This window comes from Carassius gibelio, chromosome B5, assembly GCF_023724105.1.
Source record: "Carassius gibelio isolate Cgi1373 ecotype wild population from Czech Republic chromosome B5, carGib1.2-hapl.c, whole genome shotgun sequence".
In the NCBI taxonomy this organism is placed as follows: domain Eukaryota; kingdom Metazoa; phylum Chordata; class Actinopteri; order Cypriniformes; family Cyprinidae; genus Carassius; species Carassius gibelio.
The window spans coordinates 17279022-17295460 of record NC_068400.1 but is presented as its reverse complement, the minus strand read 5'-3'; the positions used below and the strand labels follow the sequence as shown (position 1 = coordinate 17295460).

Genomic DNA, 16439 nt, shown 5'->3' with positions numbered 1-16439 from the left:
AAGTTGCTTTTAAATGATTGTCTGATCCTCAATCCGGGAATTTAGAGAGACTCTACACTGGAATTGTATATCTTTCAGAGTTGAGCTACATTATATTATATTTGGATATAGCATAAAATCCCATGTTGTAAGACCACTTTACAGCACTATTCCACTTATTTTTAAAGTCTGTTAAAAAGATGTGTAGCCCAACTAATGTGCCCACAATTATTTGGGAAGCAATTAGGAACCTATCTTTAAAAACAATCAATCATTAATGCTGGTATTAGTAAGAGTTTGCAGGCTTCAAAAGATTTTCTCATTAATAATGTAATATCGGTAAGCATGATTAGTATGGCAGTATGGAGATCAAGCTTCATCAAGCTCCAAACTCTAGGTTCTAGAAATTCCCTATCAAAAACTACATGGAGAAGACAGCGATGATATAAGAATAGGTTGAATTGCACCAGGCCCAGCTCCAGAATCAAATCAATGAGAGTGCTTCTTAAATTAATATACGTTCAAATAGAATTTATTTCTGTGATGCAAAGCTGAATCGTTAGCATCATAACTCCAATCTTCATTGTCAAATGATGCTTCAGAAATCATTCTAATATGCTGATTTTTTTTTTTTTTTTGTAGCTGTCGTTATATTAATTTATCATTTTGAGCAGAAGTCCAGGATTCATCTGGAAATGTTTTTTTAAACAAACCTAGTAAGAAGAAGAGCAATAAGACGGCATTGTGAAATGAAAAAGTGTGCTTTGATTTTGAATGGCGACCACATGCTCACCCTTAGACATTCACACACACTAAAAAATGTTGGGTTGAAAATAACCCAACGAGTAACCCAACTATGGGTTGGTATAGCACCTTCCCATCTATGGGTTATTTCAACCCAACCCATTGGGTTAAAATCCTGTTGGGTTAAAAGTTACCCAACAGTTGAGTTAATTATTTATATTAATTAACATCAGTATTTTTATTAAAAATGACTTAATACAACCATATTTTGAAACTACTTTGTTGTAACAGATTTTATTTTAATATGCAAGTAACACATTTACAAATATATTTTAAAATATTTTATTTAAATGTACAAGAATGTGTAAAAATACAACTGACATTTTCAAGATGTACAAATGTTTCGATTCATATTCATATCAAAACACACAAATGTGCAAATACAGTTCACAGCTATGGCTAATGTTTAGAGAGTTAGAACTGTAACCCAAAAGTTGCGATTTTGAATCTCTGTGCTGGCAGGAGTTGTAGGTGGAGGGAGTTAATGATGAGCACTCTCTTCCACCCTCAATACTCATGGCTGAAGTGTCCTTGAGCAAGGCACTGAACCCCCAGTTGCTCTCCGGATGCTGGATCTATAGCTGTCCAATGCTCCGGGTGTGTGTTCACTTCTCAGTGCTGTGTGTGTGCACTTGGATGGGTTAAATGCAGAGCACCAATTCCGAATATGGGTTACCATACTTAGCAAATATTACAACTTTCAAATAAAATGAACATAACATATAATAAAACAAAAAATAATAATAAAATCATGTAATAATCTTGTGGGGAAGTCGTGGCCTAATGGTTAGAGGGTTGGACTCCCAATCGAAGGGTTGTGAGTTCTAGTCTCGGGCCGGACGGAATTGTGGGTGGGGGGAGTGCATGAACAGCTCTCTCTCCACCTTCAATACCATGACTTAGGTGCCCTTGAGCAAGGCATCGAACCCCCAACTGCTCCCCGGGCGCCGCAGCATAAATGGCTGCCCACTGCTCCGGGTGTGTGCTCACAGTGTGTGTGTGTGTGTTCACTGCTCTGTGTGTGTGCATTTCGGATGGGTTAAATGCAGAGCACAAATTCTGAGTATGGGTCACCATACTTGGCTGAATGTCACTTCACTTTCACTTTCACTTAATAATAATAAAAAAATATACTGTTGGACCTACTGATAATCAATAAAATAATTTTTTTTTTTACTGATTACTAAATAAAAAGTTTTTAAGCAGGAGACAGTGTGCAGAAGAAACTATTGAAGACTGTGTGTTACAAAAACTCTCAAATATGAGCAGAGGACTTTGGGTAGTAGATGTTGTATACAAAGAAAAGTTTAAAACACAGATCGACTGCTTGTAGTATCGTCTTCTGTTCCATTGCCTCCCCGTTTAAAATAATAAAATCTTGCGAGGAGTTTTCCTTGTCACCTAGCACCAGGACACGTGGATTCTGGCTTGCCTCATGATTCAAGTACAGCACTAATTTGTGCCAACCTTAAAAGAATAAAAAAAAAGTTCAGTTAACATGCATTGTGATGATATTTCATTGATACACTCACTTTACAAATGAGTGAATTTAAATGAATTTAAGTGATAATTTACCCAAAAATGAAAATTCTGTCATGATTTTTTTATTCAAAATATCTTATTGGAACTATTTGTATTGTACAACGTTTGTCTTATACAAAATAAATAAAGGTGACTTGACTACAAAGGGCACTGTAATTTTAAGTGTTGCTTTTACTTACAGGTTGAATGTCAATGAAGGACCGCTTCATTTCCGTGAATGATGTGCACACCATTTTTCCATTAGTGTGGTATTGTGCGGATGGCAGGAAGGGTTTTAAAGGCCTTTAAATGACAAAAATACAGAGATTTTACAGACAAGTAAAAAAAAAAAAGCTAAGCTTACAGTTTACATTTTTACAATCTTTGTGGGGATCTACTATCATTTGCACTAAGACACAGACTAAATCAGTTTTCACTCCCTCCAGAATATTTGTGGCAATATTTGCAGCTAATGTGAGTAAATTTTACCACCCTTAACCCGTTAACTGATTTGGACTTGTAGGGAGGAACAAAAGTACACTGTAAATGAAAGGAAGCTTTGTTGGACGGAATGCAACAATACACTTATTTCACCTCATTTGTTCTTTTTCATCATTTTCGGAAGTCATGGGTCTAAGTAAAATTGAAAACGTTATGTATCATTAATTTAAATAGTTTACTTAGCTTGAAATGTTTCAGTTAACAGGCAGAAATTCTATTGTTGCATTTTTTCCTTCACAAAAAAGTCAATTGTTTAAAACATAAGTATAAACACATTACTTAATGTTATGACAGTTATATACATCATACGATTATATTAACAGTTACTTATGCTACCATTCATAATCAGGCAGACTGCCACTGATGTCCGCGCTGAGTCTCTGACTGGACCGTTAACATTTGAACAGGAGTGAAGCGGGAAACATATTTAACCCAACAGTTGGGTTAAAAATAACCCAACGACGAAAAAAAATTACCCAACAAATTTTAAGATAACCCAACATATTGACCCAATATGTGTAACCCAACGGTTGGGTTTAAAAAACAGGTATTAGCAAAACAGCAAAGCTAATGCTTTTCACAGAAATTACATATACATTGTGATATAGCCTGGTTAGTTGGTCCGTTGGATCAGATTGCTTTCTCACCACAACTGAACCTCTCCATTTTTTTCCAATATAATGCTAAGCTCTTTATGGACTATTTCTGCCTTCCATTAAGTTACAAAATACTCCCAGACACAAACAATGTATAATGACTTTACTTTTTTAATCTTTACCATAAATGTCTTTCACTCACTTCCACTGAGAAAATGGTGGAAAATTCTCGCACTGGTGTCGTCCGATGTTAACATGACATGCAGTTCTCTTCCGTGCACGTCCGTGTTCCCAACACACCACTGGGTTATAACATTAGATCAAGACCAATTTTCAACCCAACATCCTTAGCGGTCTCAACTCAGCATTTGGGTAAAAATGACCCCCAATAAAGTACATTTGTTTATGTGTGTAGTGTTATACTGACATCTGACCATAACCAGAAAGTGCATGAGTTCTTGTTTATTCCATCAGAGGCAGAAAATTATCATTGGCCCACATCTCACAGCTGAGCTTACACAGGTCAAACTTGTCCTCACTATCTTACAATATTATCCCCCAAAATTTTTTATCACATAATTTTACCCAAGTAACCAACCATTGCTTGGAAAAAGTCACAGTTTGCTAAATTAACCAAATGCCTTCATTCCACAAATCAGATACGGAGTGCTTCAACTCTTTAAAAATGTAATATACACTGATATGTGAGTACAACATCACTGAGGTAAACAACACCGAAATCTTAATCTGAGATGACACAATTCATTGAAATGTGGACAGGTCATTCCGAGGACCGAAATGCATAACCCAATAAGAATACAGCCTCAAAGGGCAATGCCGAAATAATTTGATAATATCCTTTAAGCAGATTCAGTTTACTTCCAAACTGAGCACAACACACAAAGTCACAGGATTTACTTTCCTATAATCCAGGCTTCTTCAAAACAGACACACTGTTCTGCTGTTCTGAGTTTAGCTGTAACCCTAATCGAATCGACATATGTTACACAATATTTTTTTTTATCGTTTATCGTGATTTGGAACCAAACTCTTCATATATATATATATATATATATATATATATATATATATTGGACATTTTGACTGCTGTGTGTGTCTATTTGACAATTGCGCAAAGAGAACCGATCGCAGAAATTGGACATTAAAAATAGAGCTGAAATATGGGACTGTCCTGGGAATACGGGATGTCTGGCCACCCTATCAAGAAAGGTTGGAAATATTATATTTAAGAGATGAATGCACATGAATGCTACTACAAAGTCATAATTATGGAATTTCTGAACTTTCAGAAAGCTGCAAGTTTCCAAGTTGGGTCACACTTTATTTTGATAGTCCACTAGACAATCTACTAACTATAAGAAACTTTGCAGCTAATGTCAACTAATTTTCATTAATTTGCAACTACTTGTCTACTAACTCTCCAATTAGGCTGTTAGGTTAGGTTTAGGGTCAGAAGAAGTTGATACTTGTCAATATGTTTTTGTGGACCCATCAAAATAAAGTGTTAGAAGATATTAAGCAGACACTATTAATACTCTAATGAATGCTAGTTGACATGTAGTAGAATAACGTGAACTAACAAAATAAAGTGTTACCCAAAGTTGGGGGCATTTCAGATGCTAGATGCAATGGATGCAGTACCTGTACTCATGGTATGTCTATTTTTTGTTGTTGTTGTTGTTACAACCGTCAAAGTTGAATCTACAAAATATTAAATTATTTTACAATTACATATAACTACAATATAGAAGTCATCCAAAATGTTATATAAAGGAGATGTAACCAAGCTGTACATTATAGTACATGTCTAACATGTCTCGAATAGTTTCATTGCTTTTATTTGCCATGGAAAGCTGGGAATACATTAGCTACCCTTCACCCAATGATTCAAATCAGATTCCTCTGGTCTGTGTCTGTGAGGGTTACACTACAAAACACTGCGGGGTTTTCCCCTTCACCTCCTCAAATGTGCCACAATTACTGCGCTCCAATTCCACTGCTAGCAAAGAACAGATTTTGAGTCACAGGAGACCATGTATGAAATCATAAAGCTGAAGCTGTGAGCATTTCATGCATTTTAACACATTTTAATACATTCATACGTGATTTCAGTGCATAATACAATCAATATGTATAATAGCACATATTATTGGGAATATATAATAAATAATGAAGAGAGAATAGACTATCAAGAGATTAATCTGGAATTAAATAAACCACAAAAATAGATAAATAGAGAGAGTGAGAGAGAGAGAGACAGAGAGACAGAGAAGAAGATTAACGGGTTATTTCAGAATGGATTCCTATACTGTATTTCCTACATTAGTCCACTCAATAGTCCACTTAAAAGAATGGTTGAAATGGATGAGTGAATTTTTTTGCCTGTCTAGTTTTGTTCTTTGACCTAGTTTCTGTTTCCCCTTGATTACTTGAGTTAGTTCATCTGTGTCTTTAACGTCTGTAATGTATTTAGTATTCATGTATTCTTTGCCGTTTATATTAATGTGTGTTTCCCTGCCCGTTTTGATTATCTCTTGTGTGGATTATTTTGATTAAAATTTGTGTTAATTTGTCAATCTTCTGCTGCTCTTGTATAGTTTGTGCTTGCTTGTTTAATAACAAAATGAAAAAGCCGACAGTTTGGTCGGAATTGCCTTTTGTCATGTGTAGTGTTTACCTGGTAAACTTGGTAACAACAGAACAATCTTGAAATCTGTCATAGAATTTTATAATAAATTGAAAAGAAATGTACTCCTGTATGATTCCACTGTGGACTCAATCTTCTGCTGAGAAAAAAGTAACAGTGATTTACAATAATTCTCTGGTCTTCTAGTCACTGGGTGGGTCTCAAATGGAAGGCTGCATTCTACCGAGGCTGGGTCCTTCCTAGTTCAGTCCTTGAGAGGCTTGTAGGCTAGAGACCTCATCAGTATTAAACACTAGAATGAGATGTTCTAGTAAGAGTGCTTGGCTACCTCACCTATAATTCTTTTATATATCTCTCTGAATAACAATGGTCTCACACAGAGAAAAAACATAAAGAGGAGTACAAAAAAAGAGAAATTGTATTTAAGTTGAAGCCTTTGTACTGTGTGAAAATGGAAATATTAAATGTAAAATTAAAACATTTAATTGTACTCTCCTTTATTCTACATTTCCTCTTAAGTTAGTCGCTGATGGGTGGAAATATTTATGGCTATTCATTACTAGCTTTCTCAAGGATCTTTTCATTAAGAGCTTTCAGCCACTAATGGACAAATGCAAATTAGAAATGGACGGATGAGCATCCCTTCCTCTTTCTTTAGTGGGCAATATCCCAGACAGCAAGCAGTTTCCGCATGGATTTCACACGGGCCAGATGTGGGCCGGTTCTGGGCCGAAACTGCTTGCTGTCTGGGATGAATCTTATCAAAATAGTGATTCTGCCAAAATGTTTATATCTTTTTCAGCACATTCCAGTGATTTTCTGTGTTATATATGGGCAAATAACATTATTAAATTGCATAATATACTGGGTTGGCTTTAAAGGTCTTGACATGTGCACCCCCTGCGTTCATACCGAGCTGTCTTACTACTCTTATTCTTTACTCCCCATGATGGTCTCATCTCCTATTGAGGTATACAACATTTTGAATAACCCACTAATACTGTTGTTTTGCATCAGTTGCATCAAATTTCCTACACACACCCTTGGTTCATGTGTTGTCTTTCACTGTTAGTCAACTGAAGGTCTCCGATAACTTATATGAAAATTTAAGTCTTTTCATCTTTTTCATCCCTGTCAAATTCAACCTACCTAAAACTCATCTTTTTTATTTTCCTAATTGTATTCAAAAGCTTTACTTAATCATTTTTTTACTCTGGACTCTGGCCAAAGATAGCTAATATCTGTTATTTATGTTAAAATTAGTTCCTTATCTCCATCTTGCACCGGCTCTCTTAAAGAGTCCTGGGAGCAAGACTTGGGCATTGACATCTCTGAGGATCTTTTTTTTGTTGTACTCATATATGTGTTAGACATGCTCTTTTAAAATGTAAAGTGCTTCATAGAGCACACATTTATACATTTATCAATGTAAAAGATATTGCGCTGGAGAATTGTGAAATTGACCACCACTTCAGAACCTTGTCCTGTCATGGCAGCCACACCAGAGTCTCCAGCTGTCATGGCCATCATGCCAGAGTTCTTATGTGCACCTTTGCAGAAAGTACAGCCAAGATGAATGGTAGCTGGCACAAGTAGCAGGTTAGTCTGGTTAGTTTTTTGGTATCAATGCTCTCAGTCCCAGCGGACTCTGCTCTCAAGTCCCGTGGACTGTAGTTCTGTTATGCAATGCCCATTGGTCCCAAAGATCCTTTCACCATTGGCTGCGCATTCTGTGATGGCTGTCGCCATCTTATGTGTGTGGGCTGCATAAACTTCTCTTGACCCTCCCGAGGTGACGACCTCCTTTGAACCCTTTGCCTGTCCAGTTGTGGTCAAAGAGGTCATCTCTGAGCCCTTTGCATGTTCTGCCATAGCCAAGGAGGCCATTCTCAAGCTCTCTGCCTGCTATGTTGCACAGAGGGCATCTCTGAACTCTTTGCTCTTGTCCTGTTACAGCCACAAAGGCCGTTTCTAACCTCTGTACAGTACACTCGGTGTTACAGTTCTGTCCGGCCCACTGTGGTGTCTTACTGCTCTACCTGATCCACCTTGGTGGTCTTCTGCTCCATCTGCCCTGACCACCCACTTCTCCGACTCCACCCTGGTCACCTGCTCTGTTGGCTCCTCTCTAGCCCTCTGACTCACCAGCTCTTCCCTGGCTTCTAGCCTGACTGGCTCTACCCGAGACACCAGCTCCTCCAGCTTCACCTTGACTCCCTGTTCCCTTCTGTCTCCAGACCCACTACAGACCCTCCACACAGGACTTTTTTATATAAATTTTTGTGTTATGGAAAGTCTGGAATCCACTCCTAAGGATTGTTCTGTTACAGTCGTTTATTTTATTTTATGTATAAGGACTCTTTTTTTGTGATGTTTTTGGTGGCTGCACATTGGCTCGGTGGTAAGCACTGTTGTCTCACAGCAAGTCCCTGGTTTGAGCCCGGACAGGAGGCCTTTCTGTTTGGAGTTTGCATGTTCTCTCTGTGTCAGTGTGGGTTTATGCCAGGTACTCTGGTTTCCTCCCACAGACCAACGACATGTAGTTTAGGTGAATTCTCAAATAGATATTGTATTATTTGGACACCATGCCCTTCCTTTAGCCTTGCCTACACCTAATCAATACATTATTATTAAACATTCATTAGGCAATTGATTTCCACTTTTCCTAAGTGATATGTAATGAAGAAAAGTAAGTTTGAATTCAAAACCTACATCTGTGTGCATCACTCGCTAACCTACACCACTGCAGACACTGTTTGGCACTGTCCAACAAGATAATTGATGAGTTTTATCTCAACATTTTATTTTGACTTTTTTTCTTGAAATGAATGAGTTTGATCTTTATAATGATTTTAATCTCCAGATGGTTTTATTTTTTATAATTACTTGCCCTAATCCTATTCTGTAAATACTGTATTCATCATGCTTTTCAGAAATATAATCATAAAATGTAAACATTACTCATGTTAGCATGAGACTGATGTGACAGAAATATAATGGTTACATTTATACGACCAGAGATTTTAAGCAACTGTAAACTGAATGTAACCTAACAAAAATAACCAGATTAACAAGTAAACACTGGAGCTAATTGACAGGTCTGTTATATAAATGTTCATGATAAATGTTCAGTGTTATATTTTCTTCTGTGAATTAGTGGGTTGAGCTGATTATGTTGGAGCTTGCATCTGGCTGAATGAATATTTAATTGCCTTAGTTTACTAATTAGCAGATTATGTGAGGTATCACAGAGAGACTCCAGCAGTTACCCATTCGACCTCCTGCCTCTTCCTCCCCTCCTCTTCCTCTATTATCTTCCGTTTTCTCTGTCTCAGCCTGACATCTGTCAATCCACATCCTATCTCTCTCAGTCCCTCCCCCACCGCCTGCAGATATCTGTCCACTCTGTTAAGATGCTTTTACAGACGATTATTGTCCCTGTTCATGGGATCAAATCTATGCGGCACAAAAGAGCTCAGATCATGAGGTTTAATGCTGTACCATACTTTAGAGCTATAAATACATTTTGGGGTTAGTGAATTAGAATTAGAAATATCCAGAAATCATTAAAAATATAGTTTAAGACCATGGCGAATGCCTATTTTTGACATGAGTTGTCATTAAATCCTTACACACTAATGATTCATGATTCATTCTTCCTGACCCACTGAAGTGTTCAAAATATCTTTTACGATCATTCTAGATAAGTGGCATAAATCTACATAATATATATATATTTGTTTTGCCTTAATATAGATATTGTGGTGTGATGGTCTAGTGGTAATATCTATACTTTTTGGCTCTGCATATTTCCCAGATATAATTCTGCCCACATATAACTTATTTTAATAAAACAAAGTGCAGATATTTATGTAAATATAGATATTTATGTAAATATCAGTAGTGGTGATACATTTGCTTTTATCTTTTCTTTTTCTTTTTTTGCTGTAGATTTTGAATGTAGATTGGAGTGAGCTTGGAGAATGTGACAGTTCAAGAGAGAACATCACACTCTTGCCTTCGGGCACAGAGCACAACGTTAAAAATAACAAATTCCAGATCGTCACTCATTATAACACATAAAAACTCTGCTCAGTCACCATGGCCTTTGTGCAAAGGTTTCACTTTTTTGATTGCACAGAATGGAAGGAAACAGTTGTAACAGTGTAAATGCCAAGCTACGAATAGCTACGAATACATGAAAAATATATGTATTAAACATACTTAAAAAGTCTGCAAGCTTAATTACTTAATGCAAGCCTAAAATAATTTCGGTTGCACTTTATTTCACAGTGTGTGCACTTACAGTGTACAAGAAAGTACTTGGTAATTTATGGTAACTATATGGTTAAGGTTATATTTTGGGATAGGTTCAGGGTTAGTTCCAGTTATTACCCAGCTATTGTAATAACTATGATAAATACATACAGCAAAATGGCTTTAAAAATAAAAGTGCTAGCTTAAAAATGAATAACAAATGGAAAATGAAATAAAAGCTAAAATAACCTTGCAGGATATAGATATGTGATGTTTTTAAACCCCTCTGGAAGAAGATGTAGGCAGAATTAAGCACAGACTCCAAGAGTCTGCTGGGTGAGTGGAGGATTAAAATTGGTTATATGGGGATCGAGAGAGGATGGATGGAGGGAGGGAGGGAGGGGGCTGGACAAGCCACACACATCATTGAGAATCATACACACCCTGTGGCATTTACTCAGAGTTTAGAGTCAGCAGCGCCCTGCTCCTGGAGTCTGATAATATTTTTGCTCACGTCAATGTTGAAACTGAGTTTGAGGGAATAATTTCCACACTCTCAACATCTGTCTGAACATCAGAGTGTGTGTCAGCAGTGACTAGGTGAGTGATCTCTCGTTCTGTCTTTGATGCATGTTTAATGAGTGCGTTACATTAGTCATTGATGGAGCACAGCCTTTCTATTCTTTATGAGTCTAAAAGATGTTTTGGTGAGGTTTAAGCTTGCTTTTGTGGAAGCTTGTCTTAGTCATGGTACTGTCATTTACAAGCTGCATCTTCTATACATTTTATTCAGCGTCTGTTTTTGCATTTTCTTTGTGGCTGGGGCTGAGATAACAGAACTCACTAACTCTTGATGTCAGTATGTCAGTGACTTGTAACTGCTGAATAGATTAACATGAAGATCTGAATCATTAATAAGCATCTGTCCCTCTCTGGGTCTCTAATTTTCTCTTTTGCTCTGATTTGTCACTGTCAAATTTTCAAGTTGCCTAAGCCTTTTTAAATTGTTGATACCCTTCACACAAAAGTGGGCCAAGCTGCTCTTTAATGCATTTTTTAGTGTGGGTAGATTGCATAATGTTTGCGCACAGGCAGTGTATGTGGTTTTGCCTACATAGCCTTCAGGATAATAAAACCTGACGTTTAACATTGCGAGAACCAACAAACATTTCCAACTGTTAAAAAAATACAAATTAAATATCTTAAATATTTTGTTTAAATAGTTTGTGTGAGGGTTCAGGCGCGTTCACACCAAGATAAATGTTCATCACTGTAATTTGTCAAGATAAACATGTTTATTCGGAATGCCACCTGTTCATGTAAAAAAAATAAAAAAAATAAAAAATAAAAAGGATTGAAGAGCTGTTTGAAAACACAAATACTGCTTGGCTTCTTTTATTTCTCTTTGTGACAAGTAGTTGTCAGAAACTCACAGCCTGTCTGCAGATTTATTTATTTATTTTAAAATTGTTACTTTTTTTTTCTTTTTTTTTTCTCAAATGCATGCTGAAATCGAAAGGAATTTTCATCTTTGTGTGCACAGGTCAGTGTTATGGGAGTGATGTTGCATGGCAGTATCTCTCTACACATGCCTCGAAATACCAGTAATGCAAAACAGTATTGTAACATGTAACTTTAATGCATTGTAAGTAAAATGAACTGCAGTTCAGACGCCACGTCTGCACCAGCTATGCATGTCCTAGATTTTGTATCTTCCAAATGAAAAGCTAACATGGTTCTTCAACTCCACTGAATGTCAAAATGTGAAGTACAAATGCCTCAGGCACAATGAGCTGCATGTGCAGTCTGTGGAAGGTCCTGCGTTAGTATAAACCAGAATTAAACGAACACTAGAAATGAAATGCACACTGAGCAACTCCCATGATGGCTCTGAGTTCAGCTTTGAAACTACCCTCTGCCCCAATGTGTGTACAATCCACCCTAAATAGTTTGTGAGAGTAGGTTTGTCCCAAACCACAGTATGTTGAAAAGAGCCAAATGCCAAAAGTCCCCAGATGGTCTGGTATTTCCGGTAAGTTTTCAAAGTGACCCACGACTGACAATTAAACATGCAACTTGTTTTCCTCCAATATGGTAGGAAGAATTGTTTGAGGTAAATTTATATACACAAATTTATATACATAAATTTATATACATATACACACACCCACACCCACCCACCCACACACACACACACACCTTAAGCTGGCACATCCTCTCCCTAGGCCACCAGTGGTACACCAACAGCCAACAAAAATGACAGTGGTGAGAGAAAACAGGAGCTCAGAAACCCTGTGTGGATATGCTTGCAGAATGCTGCAATTTGACACTTCAGTCAAATCATGTTAAATTAGTTCATATAAAAGATTGCTTTAAAGCAAGCAGCTTTACACTAATAAAAGTGCTACTTTCTTTATAATCATAACTTTCTATTGTGTTCATATTTTTACTCAAGTCTTACCTTGATGGACTTAACAGAAAAAAATTATCTGATAACATTTCCACGACATAGAAGGCAAAGCCCTAGATCATTCCTACCAATAACATAATTGCCATGGACCAATGGTAGTTTGAAGGCTTTACCAGCTTGAGCAAACTTTGTTTTGGCCTGATTTTTTTCGAAATTACATCACACCATCACACTCGCTCCAAGTATCTCAGGACCTTAATTTAAAAGCCAACAAATGATTAAAACACAGGCAAAATGCAACACCGATATTGATCCTCACTATTTCTCTCTTGTCCCAAAACTCTTCTTGGGTCGTTTGGTTGGCCCGTACACTTACGTTTACGGGAGCTGTCCTTGTCGACAAAACCAGCGGCAGCCGGTAAACAGTAATTATTTCCATAAATAAGTAACACAATCCACCATAAAACCTGCAAGAAGAAGTAAATAAGGAACTGCTTGAAGCAAGCTAATGGTTTGCTGGACGCTAGACACTAACTTACTTCCGCATTTGTCCACGACACTGTTGTCATGTGGTTTCTACGTCAGTAAAGGCGGTAACAAAGGGTAACTAACGTCATTGACAGGCGACTGCACTGCCCCGTGTCAATGTTTAGAATGGGAATTTTCTCATGATTTACAAGTAGTTGAAAACATTAGAGATATTGTTAGTAATCAGCTGGACAAAATATATAACACTAGCCTAGTGGTTTTTGGATATTTTACTGCAAATATCTTACAAATTGTACCTTTAAGGCATAAAAAGTATAATTACTTCTCTGACGAGCTCTGAAAATTACAAGATATTCTCTCTGCTGAAGAGGAACTGGGACTCAGTTGAGATGCTGATATTCAGTTGTATGTTATGTTGTGAGCACAGTGAGGACGGGGAGTTGCCTGCCAGTTTTCATCAAGGTCTCTTGACTGTCCCAGGAGACCTAAAATCAGAGCAGGGGAGGGAGTGTCTTACTGTTCTGCCTTCTATAAAAACAAGGAAAAAAATAACTGTTATTGTAATTAATTATGGCAAAGCTACTCATGATTTGAAAACATTTTAAATACATTGATAATATATGTTTTGTACAATTGGGTGTTTTTTTGGGTGTAGAGGTTACATTTTTTCCTAATGCGATTTACAAATGCAGAACAGTTTTTCTTACAAGCCAACAATATTTACAGTATACAAAATTCCAAGTATGGATTGGTAAAGTAATGGCAGAAAAGGTGAATCTTCAGCTGTTTCAGGTGTGATTGCGGTTGGCAGCTCATTCCAGTATTTGACGGTGAAGCTTTTGCAAGTGATTCTGTGCCTATGCCATTATTTTAACCCCAGTGTATGCCTTTTTAATCAAACCATAACAGCAACCATTTGAATGCTCAGATTGTTAGATGGGCAAGTTGCTCTATCCCCAGCAATAAGCAATAATTTGTTTGCTTAGGGGAAGAAGAACAGAAAAGCAAGGAACTCAAAATTTCCACCTACGCAAATTTTCAAGTTTCTGTAGCAAGCGTGTGTGAGAAAGACAAAGCCCATGACTCATTTGTTTATATGTCCTCAGAAGCTGCTACAGCAAACCATGCTGCTGTCTCCAACTCTGCTAACCCTGAGAATATGCAATGCTTAACGGTGAGTGACAACTTTCCTTGCAAGCTTTTTTTTTCCTTCTGTTGTGTGAGGCTTATTGTCTGAAAGTGACCCTAGAATGTTTTGTCATTATTGTTAGTTATTTTTTTCTGATAATGTTAAGAGCTAATTATTTTAAATTTGTTGATGGTCATCATTCTTCAGATTTGTATGTCATGCGTTCTGTGTATAACCTTGTAAAATGATATCCCAGATATTGTTGCTTTGATTCTTCAGAAGCTAAGATACAGTAGCATAGTTTACTTCACGTCAGTTAAAACATCCTGCTCTGCAAGCCCAGTCTCTGAGCACTAATAAGGACCCCTAAGAACATGTGCATATTGTGTCCCAAGCTATTAGCTGAGAAACACTAATATAACCAGCTTTGCCTAAGGGGGAAGAGTGGTACATTAAACTGAAATAACTTGCGCCTGTGTAGCAGGGACGTCTAAATTATAGAATCTGGCAAATGTGGACCTGGATGACCAACCGGTGGCCGCACAGATCTCACACCAATAGAAATTCCACTGGACCACGCCCAGGAGGAGGCCATCCCTCTTGTGGGATGGGCCCTGACATTGCAAGGCATTGCAAGCTTTCTGAGGCATAAGCCAAGGCTAACACATTGATGATCCAGCAAGAAAGTCACTGCTTTCTGGCCGACAGTCCTTTATGGTGGTCACCAAAACAAACAAAACACTGCTCAGTCTGTCTAAACAGACTAGAATGCTCTAAGTATTCTTTCAGAGCCCTTACTGGACAGAGCATGTTTGGACCTTGCTCACCAGGATTGGTAGGACTGCTTTGAATCCACAGACTGGCAGATGTTTCGAGATGCAGCAGGAGACAACATACATGAATAGACAGATTCTGTGATAAACTACATGAACAAATGCACAGAGGATGTTGTCCCATCCATTAATGTTAAGTCATTTCCAAACCGGAAACCATGGGTCAACGGTGAGGTGCATGCAAGGTTAAGAGCATGAACTGCTGCCTTCAACTCTGTGGATCTAACTGCTTACAATAACTCTAGGTATGATCTTCAAAAAACTATCAAATCAGCCAAAAGAGACTTTCTGGACAGAGTGTAGTCAGAATATCATGGTTTTGACCCCCAACACCTGTGGAGCAGTTTGCGCTATATCTACGGAAGGAATAGCAGTGTCGTGTCTTTGTCTGCCTCCTTACCGGATGAGCTCAATACATTCTATGCTCGCTTTGAGACAGACAACACATTCCCTGCTGTGAAAATACCTGCTGACCTTGACACCTGCCCTTTGGTTCTAACCACACTTGAAGAGAGTAAGGCCTCAAGAGAGTCAACAGCCGGAAAATTCCAGGTCCAGATGGCATCCACGGACATGTCCAGAAGGCCTGTCCTAAGTATAGCTCCAACATCATCCTCAAATTTTCTGATGATACTATTGTCCTAGGACTCATCACTAACTGCCATGAGACATCTTACAGAGATGAGGTTAATGCACTCATAGCATGGTGTGCTGAAAACAATCTCTCTCTAAACATCAGCAAGACCAACACGATGATTGTGGACTTCAGGAAGTCACAGAGAGAGGGTCAAGTTCCCATTCACATCAATGGAGATAAAGTAAAGACAGTTAAGATCTCCGAGGATTTTTCCTTGAGCCTACACTCAGAGACCATAGTGAGAACAGCCCTTCAGCATCTCTACTTCCTGTGGAGGATGAAGAGGTTTGGCATCTCCTCTAACATTATGTCCAATTTCTACCGCTGCACTATAGAAAGCATTCTGACAGGCTGTATCACTATATGGTACAGGAACTGCTCTTCTTTCGACTGCAAAGGACTTCAGAAAGTGGTGAGAACAGCAGAGCTCATCATTGGACATAAACTTACAGCCTTCAGGGCATCTATCAAACTAGCTGCTTGAGAAAGGCCTGCAGCATCATCAAGGACCCCACTCACCCTGCTCATCCCGTTTTCCACACTGCCATCGGGCAGTAGCTTACGTTCCATATGATCATGGACAACCAGAATGAAGAACAGCAACATCTTCAAGCC

General features: G+C 38.0%; 1 protein-coding gene across 2 annotated transcripts in view; it reads left to right on the top strand.

Annotated features, from left to right (window-relative positions):
• Positions 1 to 10777: 10777 nt before the first annotated feature.
• Positions 10778 to 16439, top strand: part of rgs3a (regulator of G protein signaling 3a) — a 181509-nt gene continuing 175847 nt past the window's right edge. Inside the window, exons 1-2 of one of the 2 annotated variants that reach the window (XM_052556605.1) lie at positions 10778 to 10926; positions 14332 to 14399. In XM_052556605.1, the coding sequence (XP_052412565.1) occupies positions 14385 to 14399 (15 nt within the window). In that variant the 5' untranslated portion in view covers positions 10778 to 10926; positions 14332 to 14384. The remainder of the gene's footprint in view (positions 10927 to 14331; positions 14400 to 16439) is intronic. The other variant, XM_052556606.1, reaches the window with a different exon arrangement.